The sequence below is a fragment of the Squalius cephalus genome (assembly GCF_949319135.1).
Source record: "Squalius cephalus genome assembly, chromosome: 8".
NCBI lineage: Eukaryota > Metazoa > Chordata > Actinopteri > Cypriniformes > Leuciscidae > Squalius > Squalius cephalus.
Window position 1 is genome coordinate 5,542,454 of NC_137129.1, and position 15,877 is coordinate 5,558,330.

The following is a 15,877-nucleotide window of genomic DNA, read 5'->3' on the forward strand; positions in this document are numbered from 1 at the left end:
TCAATTGTCTGGTTACCAACATTCTTCAAAATATCTTCTTTTCTGTTCAACTCATGCAGGTTTGGAACAACATGAGGGTGAGTATATGACAGAATGTACATTTTTGGGTGAACTTTCCCATTAGTTTCTAAATAAATCCTATAGACCTTCACTTTTGGCCTACAGTTAGTGCTACTACATCATTTCAAAATGGTCTAGTCAGCGGATTTCTTAATCGACTTTATATTTAGAGCGATTTTTAGAACTATATCTTTATCATTATAGTTATCGACCTTGGTGTGAACGGGTCTTGAGAAGTTCATTTGAAAAGTCTCTATATTCTCTATGTCAGTGCGCACTGTTTCTGAACTCTCTGAAAGTTGCATTAGTAGTGTGTAGAAAGTAGCGGTTATGGTAAGGGGCGTCACATTTCCGAAACACGCTGGAATCGGTTGATCAATCACAACACACTGATCCAGCCGACCAATCAGAGCACATTGTGCTTCTCAGAAGGAGGGGCTTCATAGAGACAGGAACTAAACAGAGCGATACTGACAGACTGGGAAAAGAGGGGCTGCAACAATGTCAAAAATAATGTTTTTGAACATTCCTGTGTGAAAACCTATTCTAGTAGAGAGCAAAAACAAAATCAAGACTTTGAAAAATGGCATAATAGGTCCTCTTTAAAAGAGATTAAAGACGCAAAATGTTAGTTAACCGCTGGAATCCTCCTCACACAATGGACAGAAGAACATGGACGGTATCTTGGCTGGACATTATATCAATGGAACTCTCAACCTCTCGTATGCATGGATCCAATGTTAAGACTGTGAATTTATGGCATGCTGCTTTTGATATTGTATCAACTTTTTTAACATCTATGTAATTTTTTTATTTTATTTTTATTTATTTTTTTCTCTTTTACTTTATTATTATAATTTTTTTTTTTTTTTTTTTTTTACATTCTACATTCTATGTTTGTATTTGATTTGTATTTTCTTGAAGTCTACCAGGGGTGGGATGGGATGGGATGGGTTCTAGATTTTTGTTTTTCTTGACTTTAAAAAAGAAAACTTAATAAACAGTTGTTAACAAAAAAAAAGAGATTAAAGACGCAACTTTTCTGTGCACTTTTTAACATGTAAACTTTAACAGCTTATGTACAGTATTCTAATTAAAGCACTGATAAAAGCACCTAAAAAAACTAAAAAAGAAACTAGCCAACCATCATGACCCATCCCCCTATCTACATTAGTGCTTATTTGTGGATGCAAGAGCCGGCAGTAAAACCATAGTGGACTGGAGGTCTCTGCTCTTCCTGTCTCAAAAGCTGTGAGTGGTTTTGAAGCCTTTCTACACTCAGCTTTATGAGCACATGCAACTCCATCCACCAGCATTATGCAGAGCGGGCATCTCTCCAAGCTCCTGCGAACACATCTTCCTCTGTGCCAGCGAGCCTCAGGCATCCAGCAGGGGTTCACACAGAGTCATCCTGGGTAAAATATATAAACGATATCAATAAAATACAGGCGATGCAGATGAGGGCTGACAGTATCGGTGAGCAGTTTTTTGGGGTGTGCCCTTGATGTGGCGAGAGGCAGCCCACTTGAGAAGGTCATGTGATGTTACTGGCGAGCAGGACCTGCTGTGATGATGGGCCCGAAAGAACAGCAGAGACGAGGGAGCCAAGATCACGCCACACAGAGCCCAAAACAAACCAAAACCACCACGGAAATATTCCACAACTGTCTGAACAGGAGTGGCCTTTTGTAACCATCCAAAGCCAGAGAAACTGTGAAATGAAGGAGGAGAGGATAAAGACAAACAGAAGCTGCGTTTCAAAACCTAGTGTGCTGTCTTCGTACGCCGCTTTTTTAAAGCGTTTTCCAGACGTGAAGTTTTAAAATGTACGCTACCATTCAAAAGTTTGGGGTCAGGATGATTAAAAAAAAAAGAAATGAATACTTTTTTATTTAGCAAGGATGCATTAAATTGATCAAAAGTGACATTAAAGACGTTTACAATATTACAAAATATTCTCATTCAAATAAATGCTTTCGGTTTATCAAAGAATTCTGAAAAAAATGGTTTCAACAAAAACATTAAGCAGCACAACTGTTTTCAACATTGATAATAATGATTAATGTTTCTTGAGCAGCAAATCAGCATATTAGAATAATTTCTGAAGGATCGTGTGACACTGAAGACTGAAATTACAGGAAAAAAATAGAAAACAGTGATTTTAAATTGTAATCATATTTCAATTTTGGTGAGAAACTTATTTTTCTAAGATTTGGTGAAAATCTTACTTTTTAAACTTTTAAATGGTAGTGTATATGTAACTCAAGTATGCAACCTACTAATATAACCCACTCAATCCATATTCAAAGACTGCATTGTATGTGTCCATTGAGGAGATGGCAATCCCAGAATGCACTGATGAGCGCAGTGAAAAAATAAATCCAAAATGGTAGAGAAAGCAGGAGAGATGCTACAGTGCTATGCATAAGTTTAGACACCCATGCTAAAGTTGACTAAAAAGAGGAATAAAAAATCATCTTTTGGAAATTGAACTTAATGCCTTAATTAAAAAAATTAGGAAAAATCCAACCTTTAAGGACACCAATTTTCTTTGTGAATGAATAATGTATCGTAAATAAATAAATGTTCTTCCTTAAAATACAGGGTGCATAAGTTTGGACACCCCTATGTTAAATTCCCATAGAGGCAGGCAGATTTTATTTTTAAAGGCCAGTTACTTCATGGGTCCAGGATACTATGCATCCTGATAAAGTTCCCTTGGCCTTTGGAATTAAAATAGCCCCACATCATCACATAGCCTTCCCCATACCTAGAGATTGGCATGGGGTACTTTCCATAAGATCATCTCTCAATGCAAATCAAACTAGCTATTAGGCTAACTGAAATAAAACCATGCCAATCTCTAGGTATGGTGAAGGCTATGTGATGATGTGGGGCTATTTTAATTCCAAAGGCCAAGGGAACTTTATCAGGATGCATAGTATCCTGGATCCATGAAGTAACTGGCCTTTAAAAATAAAAATCTGCCTGCCTCTATGGGAATTTAACATAGGGGTGTCCAGACTTATGCACCCTGTATTTTAAGGAAGAACATTTATTTATTTACGATACATTATTCATTCACAAAGAAAATTGGTGTCCTTAAAGGTTGGATTTTTCCTCATTTTTTTAATTAAGGCATTAAGTTCAATTTCCAAAAGATGATTTTTTATTCCTCTTTTTAGTCAACTTTAGCATGGGTGTCTAAAGTTATGCATAGCACTGTATTCTAAAAATACAAACCTACAGTATTTTAACTAATATCTGCATGTACTGTCTTTTTATGCTTATCAACTAATCACTTTGTTTGCTAAAGGCAAACTCCATTAAAATTAAGGTAACACTTTATTTTTATGGTCCACTTGAGACATCAATTACATGTCAACTAACTCTTATTAGAGTATTAGTAGACTGTCTGCTTAATATCTGCTAACACTTTATTTTTTTCTCCCTAACAGACACTTAAGTAACTTTGCAAGTACGTGTCAACTTATTCTACTAACCCTAACACCTAACCCTAGCCTAACAGTCTACTAATACTCTGAGATTTAGTTGACATGTACTGTAGTTGCAAAGTTACTTATAGTTAGTAAAACAGAACATCGAAATAAAGTGTAACCAAAATCAATTGCCTCCCATGTATGTGATGTGTGGAGGTACCGCCAATGTAGTATGTTCACTTATGAGAATCTGTGAGGATTAGGATGCTGCCTAAGTAGGCAACGAGGCAACTCACTGGGTTTTTGAACAGAGCTAGAGTGTGAGAAGTAGTATAAGGAGAGAGAGAGAGATGGAGAGAGAGATGTGGCAAAAAGAGGTAAAGTTGGAACAGCAAAAAGAGAAACTGAGGGAAAAGTGGGAGCCGGCGGTGCTGGAGGGGGGGGGTTTCTGAAGTATCCAGCACATGAAAGTTGCGGCTGTGGGTAAATCTGGAAAAACGACTGCAAAACTGCTGAACTCCGCCGTACGGCCTGCCAAGAGTGAGGGAAGCCGCAAAGGGAGAATAGGAGGGGAGAAGAAGAGAGGAGAGGAGCGTGTGGGGGATGAGTATATGGCTCTTGCATGCGTGTTCCTCAGAGGGAATAAGATCAGTGTGGTTTGGAAAGGTTAAGCAGCAGAACATGCTCGCACATTAAGAGCCATCAGATTCCCGGTCTAGTGAGAGGGGAGCACCGCCGTTTAGAACAGAGCCCAGAGCGAAAAACAATATCTCGGCAAATTGGCCCAACATCTTTCATCCTCGGCCAACGGCAAAATGTTTGGAGATCCTGTGCTTCTCTCTCCGTTTCTCTCCACATGATGAAAAAGGGATGCTTGAACCTCAGGACACACTGAAGGAAAGCTGTGAAATGCCATTGTGTGTTATTCATCTTGTTTTTATATATGCTTTCTATACGTCCCATCTTTTCTGTAGCCACTGAGCCCAAAGTGAGTCTTGATTTATGTGACACCACAATCAAATACACAAGAGCACTTTTTACAAATACAATACATTTTAGTGTCTTTTTTATTTAGTATACTTTTTTATTTGCTAAAATATAAAAAAATGTTTTTTTGAAAACTTCTCTTATGATTCCCGTCATACAGACAGAATGGCAACAGGAATTTTACAAATCATTTCTAAACCAGTGGCAAAAAACCTTGCAGTCTGTAAGACACTGATGCCCTCATCAATATCAGTGTTGGGTGTAGTTAATTACTAATTAATCTAATTACTGTAACCTTGAAAAAGTAGGGGATAACTTCTGATGTAATTGTATTAAACACTGTATAGACTATAGAACAATTCTATATAAAAACAATAGTGGATTAAAATGTATGTTTGTAATGTAAACGTCTCCCTTTACACACTTTGGTCAGTGCAAGAATAATTTATGCAATTTTAAATTGTTTATTTGAAAGAATCAAAAGTGCAGTTTTGTGTCTGTCTTTGTATTGTTCAACTAGTCGAGGTTGATATGGGATTGAGAACGTAATTAGTAATGCAATACTTTTAAGAAAAAGTAGTACAGTAATCTAATTACACTGTTGAATATGTAATTAGTGGCTAGTAATAAATGACCTTTTTAGAGTAATTTACCCAACATAGTTTTCAATAATAAAGTCAAATGGGATTTTTTTTTAAAAATGGCTATTTTATTTTATATATAAATATGAAAAGTCGAACATGTGTTAATATGGCACGTCTGAGTACGCTTGTGTTGTAAGTGTGTGAGTAAACGAGCATGTGTGTGTGAGAGGTGCTGGGCATTGGAAAAGCGGCGCATGCACGAGCAGTCCATGTGGGTGGGCAAACATATGCGGCTGTTAGGATTAGGAAGTGGTAAGCCACATCTTTTTATTACAGAAATGTCTCTCTAATATCTCTCCCTCGCACCAGGCTGTCGCCTCCCAGACTTGCTTACTTGGTCGTCTCCCTGAAAAGACTCCCAACCCAGAGTCTTTTATAATTAGCGTCAAAACCGACACCAGATATGTTTTACACACAAACCTCAGGATTTTTTTGGCCTGACCCAAGCGGACACACACCGTAATAAGGTGCTCTGTTCCGCTGCGGTACTCCAAGGCCAGCATGCACCTTTAATTAAATATCACCTTACACTCATTTAAATCAATGTCCTCATCTGAAGTGGTACGCTCCATTAGATCTCCCTTTTATTGAAGCTACCACTTCCTTTATCATGGCTTTCCAATTAGGTCGTTTTGGTATACATTTATTGTGAAGTGCTTAGAATACCAAGCGTATATACTAGTGAGCTGCTTACTGCACAGTATGCACTACCTGGTGCCTACAATATTTTTTAAATAGTATGCAATATAGCATGCAATGATAATTAATATATATTTTAACTTAGTGAATAATTAAATATCTAAAATAAATTATTGTTTTCCATTTTAATCAAAATTTGTGTAAAATGTCTTAACTTTTTGCAGCACAAGTAAAAAAAAAATGATTAAAAGGCGTTATTAATATCTCTGTTCACTTGATATACACCGTGAATCAAGTCAAAGTGCATATATTGCACATTCTGAAAATGCAAGAGGTCATTTCAAGGGGTCTAGTTGTTTGTTTAAAGTGTAAATAGTAGTAAGTAGGATGTTCTGTGGGGTCTGTAAATTTCCAAACCTATATGATTTTTTTGTCTGAGAAACATTAACAAGATATTTTTTTGAAATTAGCTTTTTATACATATACAATAGGTCAATGGTCACCAAAACTGTTTGGTGTCCAACATTCTTCCAAATATGTTCTTTAGAGATGAGTTCTGCAGAAGTAAGAAAGTCACACTGGTTTGGAACAACATGACGGTGAGTAAATGATCACAGAATTTTTATTTTTGGGCGAACTATCCCTTTAACACTCTCCAGCACTCCTTTAATATTCTGTGTGACGTGATTTTTGGAGGGTAAGAGTGTAAAGTCGTGCTGTGTTAAGGGTTTTCACCTGGCAGTGGTAGATGTACTCTGGTGTGGTCTTCTTGAATTTCATATTCCACACCAAAGCCACACCGTCTGGCTCATGAGGAGCGTCTTCATTGTTGTTGTAGGAGGCCACCAAGAGCTCAGGGTACTGGAAATATGGAAAGATGAAGAGAAGATAGTGAGGGCAGGAGAAAGATGTGAGAGAGAGAAAGAACAGAGAAGAGGATGAGAGTGATAAAGCTGACTGAGAGACAGAGCGAGGGAAGATTCCCCCTTTTAAATGAACAGGTGTTGACACAGAGGGAGAGGTCAGAGAGGGAGGTCAGTCTACCTGAGGGGACCAGTCCAGACAGGTGATGACCCGATGCTTTGACCAGTGCTCATCATAGAACAGACGATTGAGAGAGAGACTGGAGCCGCCCTGTAGATCTCTGAGAGGGGGAGAAACTGATAACATGAGCTCTGGGCTTTTAATACACACTTAACCATATACGATAGTAATTAAAGCATATAATAACAGACACACACATATATATGTATGAAGACTTCAGATGCAAAAGCCTCTAAGTGCCATCTGAAATTTTCTTCTAAAGTGAGCATTTTTTTCAAGCTTGTATGTTTAAGTTCAGTAATTTTACTTTAATTACAATTAATGGGTCATTTTCATTGCCATTAAAGTGAAATAACTGAACATAAACATACAAGCTTGAAAAAAATGCTCACTTTAGAAGAAAATTTCAGATGGCACTTAGAGGGTTTTGCATTTGAAGTCTTCATATATATATATATATATTAATTAAAGCAAATAAATAACGATATACATTACCGTTCAAAACTTTGGGGTTGGTAAGATTTTTTATGTTTTTGAAAGAAGTCTCTTATACTCACTAAGGCTGCATTTATTGGAACAAAAATAGTAGTAAAAACAGTAAAAACAGTAATATTGTGAAATATTATTACAATTATATATATATATATTTTTTTTGCTTTACTATTATATATGGTAAAGAGTATATATAGTATATATATGTATATGTGTATCAAAATATTTTAAAATGATTAAAAATATAATAAAATATATTATTGTATTATCTATTTATATAAAAATTACATAAATGTAAAATAAGAAAAAAATAACAAAATAACAGTGTGTTTTGCATTACCCAGACAGAAGAAAGCTTGTTAATAGATGACATCATTATGCAAGAATTTATTTGAAGAACAATGTAGACACACACACACACACACACACACACACACACACACACACACACACACACACACACACACACACACACACACACACACACACACACACACACACACACACACACACACACACACACACACACACTATAAATACTATAGACTAGCACTAACCCTACCTATTTTTGCTATATTTATCTCACTGAGTTCAGCAAAAAAAAGAAGTTGAAAATACTCTAAAAATGTGATCATTTCAACAGGCTTTTATGACAGAAAATAAAACATAAAAGCAACCTACACATCCACTGCATAAAAAAAATATGTATTATAAAGATATATTTTACGTGTATTACTACTAATTGCCAAAAAAAACATTACTGCTAATTGGAAGTCTGTGAAAAACTGTAACTGAATGGAAACAGAGACTAAAACAGATTTATATGATGGAAAAAATTACTGCATCACTACAATTAAAAACTGACCTTTTTAATCAGAGATGGCACATGTTTAAAGAATATTTAAATCTTTAAATTAAAAAAAGTGGTGTTTTTTTTGTTTGTTTTTTAATATATACATTATATATTTTATATTATTATATGGCTGTATATTATTGTATCATGTTTGTTGAGATGTGAACATTCATATTAGGTGCAGCAATATATATATACAGAATATTTTTATTTATTATTATAATTTTTCTCTGTATTATTCTTGTTATTTTATTACATCATTTTATTCCTTTTGTTTAGCTCTGTGAAAAATATAAATAAAAAGTTCTAAAAAAAAAAATTTATTATGTAAACATTAATTTGCATAATATACAAATCTGACTGCATCCAGATAATTGAAGCAGTTAATGGTTTTGGAATGGTTTGTCATTGTTGTCAACCATCTCACATAAATTACATTTTTAACAATCAAGTTTGTTTTAATTCAACCATTAGTAATGCAATCATTTATAATGTATGATTGTTGTTAAATGGAATGTTTAATGTAACAATAAAATAAATGTAAAAAATACATAATATAATAAAATATAATATAAAATATAATGTTTATAAAAAAAGAAACAAATAATAGATCAAATACCCAGAAATCATGTTTTTGTGTCACGCAGCACATTCTCACCCCTCTTTATCCTCCAGGTCTCGTCCGCTGTAGTCGAAGAAGATGTTGGAGTCCTCAGCTAAAGCTCTCTCCATCACACGAATACTGCGGTCGAAGAAGATGAGGAACTCCTCCGAGTGCAGAACCTGCTGTTTCTCTTCCTCCGTCAGCTCCCGCGGGTGGCCTGATACACACGCCAGACAAAACACAACAAAAACTAAGACGTAAACACAGCTGCACAGTAAATAAACACAGACCAGGCCGTATGTTTTAATACACAAACACACAAAAGCACATGTCACGACCGCAGCGATGGCCTACGTGTTTACACCTACTACTTACATACAATAACACTAACAAACGGATCTAACCACAGACAAAATCATGGCCGTACAGCATAACGATGAGCAGAAACTGTACAAACTGGACCTAAACAAACTCGCCCGCATTCTTCTTCCTGACTCCCAACGAGCTTTGAAGGTAGTTAAGCCAATTAGAAGGGAGATATGGGCGTAAAAAACAACAAACAAACAACTAAATGAATAAGCAAATACATTAGCGAACACACACGGCTCTTAGTACATCTTTCCATAATGACAACACGCCCAGTTTTTCTCCTCCTTTTTTGATGTTATTGCGTTTCTCTATTTTCTCCCAGACTATTAGGGGCCCGTTCCTTTGATCCGAGCCCACTTGATTTGCGTGCCTTTTTTGATGACTCATAAGGAAGACAAAAGCGTGATCAAAGTCAGCGTGGAGTCAAAGCCCTCGTGTGCTTTCACAGTCTGCCTCTGTCCGGCCTCCCTCTAGTTATTTACCCTGTACACTTGCACAAAGAATGCACTCTCCACTCGCTTTGAAGTCCACTTGCTGGGGTCTAGTGACATTAAAGTTCGATCAGGCCTGACCCAGAATGCCGCGGCCCGATAAGCCCAGCCCCCAGACAGTGAGAATGCCATCTGATACGGCTGCGGGGTCACACGCGAGTGGCCACTCAACGCTCCGCTGATCCTGTTTGGTGACTTTGGGAATTTGACGTGTGGGAGGCCCAAACAACGACTAGTCAAATCAGCACAGGTAGGAACAAAAGTGATTTGTACAGTAGTGAAACTGTTGGAATCATAGCTTTAAAGAGGACCTGCTAAAAAAAGGGATTGCACTGATATGAAAATTTTGTCCGATACCAATAACTCTTTATATTTGAAAGCCGATAACCGATATATTGGCCGATAAATCTAAATAATAATTTTTGAGAGCCTGATTACAAAAACAAAAGTCTCACCATTAAAAGCCATGTCCCAAGCACACAATTATAATGTTCTCATTAGGGCTGCACGATATTGGAAAAAAATTACATTGCGATATTTTTTTCCCAACGATATATATTGCGATATTGCGAGCCATCAATCCAGGCTAAAGTCAATAATTACCATTCCATGATATTAATAATTTCACTAATAAGCAAGCTTCATTACAAGTGACAAAAAGGCCACTTAATATTTTATTCCAAAATTAGAACATTTTTCTGTCAGAATTCGGTGAACGTTCTACGCAATCCAACGTGGCGGCGCTCTTAACAGATGTTTGTTTGTTCATTAGGCTATAATTCCTCAAAATAAGTAAAAAAATAAAATAATTATTCTCTCTCTCTCTGTGCTGATGCAGTGACGCGTTCATGTAAACGGCACCTAAAAGCTGTCACAAAGAACCAGCAAAAGTAATGATTGTTATATGTAAAATATTACAATGAGACATTTTGTTTATTAATAAACAAGTGTTTTCTGTAAAGATGAAGTAGGCTAGTGATCGCACAGGAGAGAAATGCACTTTTCATACGGATTACATAGTTTTATTTTGTTTTGAATGGTTTTGTTTAAAAGTAGAGATTTCTGTAGATAATAGATATATTTCGCCTCCGTGTTGTGATTATGTCTTATTTATTAAATCCAGGAAATTGGATAATGAAACACTGATTAAAATTAAGATACAATTAATAAAAGACGAAATTCGCTTTAAAGAAAGCCTTTGTGCTTTCTGTTTGAGGTCTCTGTGAAAGTTTTAAAGCAGTCTTTTAGTGCCGCTTTCATAACGGTCGCGTCCGTAATTGAGAACTGTCACGTAACATTGTTTTTTCCTCATAAATGCGAACACGAAAAATAAAAGACTTTTTAAAAAAGACAACCATCCACAACTTTATAACACCAGCAAAGTACCTCTTTTTGGTCAACATCCTCCTTTTTGTAGACGAAATAGTCCCAAATAGCTGATTTTGACTTCCGTTCTCTTAACACACTAAGATCGCATGTTCTGGCGATGTGACTATCACTCATTCGCACATCGCGATGTCGATGTTAAAACAGAATATCGTTCAGCCCTAGTTCTCATTATAATTTTATGTAGCCTATATGACAGACTTGTGCTGCACTGTATTTTCCTTTTTGAAGTGATTTGAGTCATATTTCAAGCAATTCAAAAGCATAATGGCGAACAGTGCGCATCTGAAGCGTCTCAGCTTAAGGAAATACACCATTATTTATCGGCTTTAATATATCGGCCGAATTTTCTTATTGGGCTGATAACGATAACATAAAAAATGTACATATATCGGCCGACACTGATATGGTGGCCGATATATCATGCATCCCTAGTTTTAATGCTTGGATGTTCAAAAGAACACATTATTTTTCACATATTTGACATTTTTGCAGCTCCTCTCTTCCCAGTCTGTCAGTAACGCTCTGTTTAGTTCCTGTCTCTATGAAGCCCCTCCTTCTGAAAAGTGTAATGTGCACTGATTGGTCGGCTGGACCAGTGTGTTGTGATTGGTCACCTTGCCCTAACCATGAGTTTCAACACGGGAATTATTTAAATGAGGAATATTGTGACGTGTTCGTTCCTGGAAGAAAACTCAAGACTACAATGGAGGCGTTTCAGGGAGTTCAGAAACAGTGATATTTATATACAGAATAACTCTCTTTTTTAAGAAAAATTAAACTTTTTCATGCTCAAACAGCAATGTTACACACTAAAAAAAGTTAAAAAGCATGATAGGTCTTCTTTAAATGACCTTTTTGGGAATCTTTTGTCACTGTAAATAAGTTAAATCATACATACTGTCATTGTAAGATAACACACATTACTTCACTGGCGGAAGGTTTTACATAGAATGACTTGCATAGCAGCGCAAGCTGTAAATCACATGGCAAATTATTAGAGGTGCTACGTCATGTTAATAAACCCCTCAATGTCATGTCACTCCACCCATGGCTCATTAACTGCTAACAGGATGCATTTCCCTTTGAAACATCAAACGAAGGCAACAATAAAATTCCAGCTATGCCAACACAGAAGGAATTGCCCTTGTGGAAAAGCCACACTGAAATGTCATTTTAGTCAGTCTGGGTAATTTATCTACAAATCTGTTATGGTTTCTATTGGCACTTATGGAACATGTGTGCAGAACATGCGTCTCAACGCCAGGATTTACTGTAAAGAGACGTCTCTCTCGTGGAGTCTGAACTGAGCAGATGTTGTTCTGTGTAACATCCGACATACAGAAGTCAAATGTGCTAAATTTGTGCCAGGTGGAGGCTGTTGGTTTAGGGAACACGCATTTATTACAGAGCAACTTCCCACACACCTTTACTATCTAAATAAGGGCACACCACTTCTATTTTTTTATATATATATATATTTTTACATAAAAATAATTTGAAATACAACAGACTAACCTTAACACTAAAATAATATGTTCTGATAAATCTAATCTAATCTAATCTAATCTAATCTAATCTAATCTAATATAATATAATATAAACTAATGTTAACTAATGAAACCTTATTAAAGTGTTACCCAAATATTATATTATATTTAGGGCTGTCAAAAGATTAATCGCGATTAATCGCATCCAAAATAAAAGTTTGTGTTTACATAATATATGTGTGTGTACTGTGTATAATTATTTTGTATATATAAATACACACACATGCATGTATATATTTAAGAAATATTTGCATACATATACTGTATATATATTTATATAGTTTATATTATATATAAATATATATTTTTTTATATATAAATAACACATTTTTCTTAAATATATACATGCATGTGTGTGTATTTATATATACAAATTTAATTATACACAGTACACACACATATATTATTAAAAACAAACTTTTATTTTGGATGCGATTAATCGCGATTAATCTTTTGACAGCCCTAATTATATTATATTATATTATATTATATTATATTATATTATATTATATTATATTATATTATATTATATTATATTATATTATTAGTTAATGTTTATTTATTTACTCATTCATTACTTAATTCAAATGTTATATTTGTTAACATTAGTTAATGCACTGTGAACTAACATGAACATTTTTATTAACTAACATTAACAAAGATTAACAAATACTGCAACAAATGTATTGCTCATTGTTAGTTCATGTTAGTTTATACATTAACTAATGAGACCTTATTGTAAAGTGTTACCAATATTTGTAATAGCTTTATTAATATGAATAAAACATTTAGTTTAAAGGTAATTATAATTACTAATTTTAACCCTAGGTCTAAAAGAAAACGTTTTACAACTTACATTATTATTAAAAACATTTAGCTTAAGCAGGAATCATTTCTGCTTTTGAGGACATCTCTGGACATCCTTAAAGGGAGTTTTATGAGATTTAGGGTGCTTTTACTCTAGCACTTTTGGTGCGGGTTCGATTGATGTCAAAGTTCGGTTCGTTTGGATGATGTGAATGCTTTTTTCCGAACTTGGGTGCGCATCTGCGAACCGTATGTAAACTCCGATACAGTTCGCTGCTAATATGAATGCAAACATACTAAATAGCGGTAGTGAACTGATATTGATGACGTATGATTCGATAAAACTGTGTTTGTTTGTGTTCTCGCTCACTTTCCTAACTGACGCATGCAAGCAGAGAGAATCTGCAGAAATGAAAATGAAATGTAAACGCACCGCGGTTTGGACCCAAATAATATAATGTGAACTCAGTCCAGCTGGAGTGTGAAAGCACCGTTAGCTAACCAAGCAAATGCACTCAGACCCACTCTTACCTTCTTTTGTTTCCTTGCTTTCTTCCTCTTCCTGCAGGTCAGTGTCTGGGCCAGCTTTCGGTTCTGTGACCTCTTCATCCTCCTCTTCATCTTCTGAAAAGACACACACAAAAGGTCAGGTTGAGTTTCTGTTCTATGACACCTGCCAAAACTCCACTGCCTCCCTGTGTGACCCACCCTGAGACCCATAATAATAGCTTACAGATCTTCAGTGTCTGATACACTGCCTCCGAGAGCGACAGACTTCCATCGGACTCTTTACTAATCAGATGCGCTCAACTCAACGGCTTGTTTTGGATCAACACGGCCTGTTGTTTTTTCGGTTAGATGGGGATTTGCACAGCTGCTTTTTCACAACCGTGAGCTCCAGAGAAACAACACAGTCAGTTAAAAAGACCCTACCCTCAGAACATGTGTGCTACACGTGTGCGTTGAGTTTATGAATCCAGAGGTCCGCTCATGGAAAGGCACAGATACCCCACAGGAAGGGGAGCTGGTGAGTGGCGTGGCCTCTTTCTGCACTCGATCAACCCCCCAAAACCCCCCGAACGCCTGCCCCGGGGCCCCCCAGGCCCTGAAGTCTCACCCCTTAATTAACCTAGTCACCCCAGTCAAAGACCCCGGCCTAGTGCTACCCGCTCTCAGCCACCTGCTACGCCGTCCGTACCCCTCCTCGGCCCTGAAGTGCTGGCCATGTGTTCCTAACCTTGCCCCATGCCTACAGATGGAGAGAAGGATGACGCTTAACACCCTCAGAGGCACCTGTAGATGGGGCACACACACTCACGCTAGCATACACACAGAGCTCTGTGGGATTGTTTTCTTGTTGAACCCCAGTGGCAGAGGTTAATTATCCGAGGTCGGGCTGACAGTGGGTGCCCAGTCTGCAGAAGGAAGTGATCCCATCATGCCAGACGTGTTGCTGCTGACTCTCAACACCAGTGTATTTGTGTTCACACCAGTTAGGGAGGAGGCAAGGGCCTGGAGGCGCGCTCAACAATGATTTAAGCATCGCAAGAATGCAGCCGCTAACATTGGTGTGAATTATGCTGTAGTATGACAGATTTGCCGCCTTATTGGTGTTTAATCTCAAACAATAATGTTTTTTTCGTAGATTTATTTTTACCCAATGGGTTCTGGAAGGGATTTTTTTTTTTTATTCGTAGTGAAAGCTAGCAATAATGCACACTACCATTTAAAACTTTGGGGTTAGTAAGAAATTATTCAGCAAGGACTCAAAAGTGACAGTTAAGACATTTATAATACAAAATACTGTTCTTTTAAACTTTCAGAAAATCATGAAAAAAGCAGCACAACTGTTTTCAACACTGATAATATTAAGAAATGTTTCTTGAGCAGCAAATCATCATATTACAATGATTTCTGAAGGATCATGGGACACTGAAGACTGGAGTAATGATGCTGAAAATTCAGCTTTGATCACAGGAATAAATTACATTTTAAAATATATCCAAATAGAAAACATCTACTTTAAATTGCAACAATATTTCAAAATATTACTATTCTTGTTGTATTTCTAAAGAGACTTTAATTAAAAATGTAATACAATTACATTAATATATAATATTAACTAGACATGCTGTAGCATTAGGACATGAAATACAGTGCTTTTTAATAAGAAAATATAATTAAAAAAACTTAGACAACATATTTATTTAATTGATGCTCCACTACTGTTTCTAATAAAAAAAAATTATATTGTAAATGACTCTGCAACATTATTGCAGTATTATTGGACAATTTCTGTAAAATTCTGTAAAAACACAAAGATTGTCTATAGGCTTACATTAGAAAAAGCATCAGCATGCCTGGGAAAATGGCAAATAAAACAGATATAAAATAAAACAAAACTGTAAATAAAACAGATTATTAGAGTATGTTTTACATTTTACATAAGACTATCTGTCTTTCTATTTCAATCTTTCATGTTTAATTCAATGTTTTAATTGCCGTTTCTTT

At 36.0% G+C, this 15,877-nt stretch overlaps 1 protein-coding gene across 2 annotated transcripts in view; it reads right to left on the minus strand.

The window, feature by feature from the left end:
• dync1i1a (dynein cytoplasmic 1 intermediate chain 1a) overlaps positions 1 to 15,877 on the minus strand; it is a 78,046-nt gene that overhangs the window by 33,994 nt on the left and 28,175 nt on the right. For both annotated transcript variants that reach the window (XM_079879181.1, XM_079879180.1), the window contains 4 exons: positions 13,898 to 13,990; positions 8,818 to 8,980; positions 6,815 to 6,914; positions 6,506 to 6,631 (listed from right to left, as the gene is read on the minus strand). In XM_079879181.1, coding sequence (XP_079735307.1) covers positions 6,506 to 6,631; positions 6,815 to 6,914; positions 8,818 to 8,980; positions 13,898 to 13,990 — 482 coding nt within the window. The remainder of the gene's footprint in view (positions 1 to 6,505; positions 6,632 to 6,814; positions 6,915 to 8,817; positions 8,981 to 13,897; positions 13,991 to 15,877) is intronic.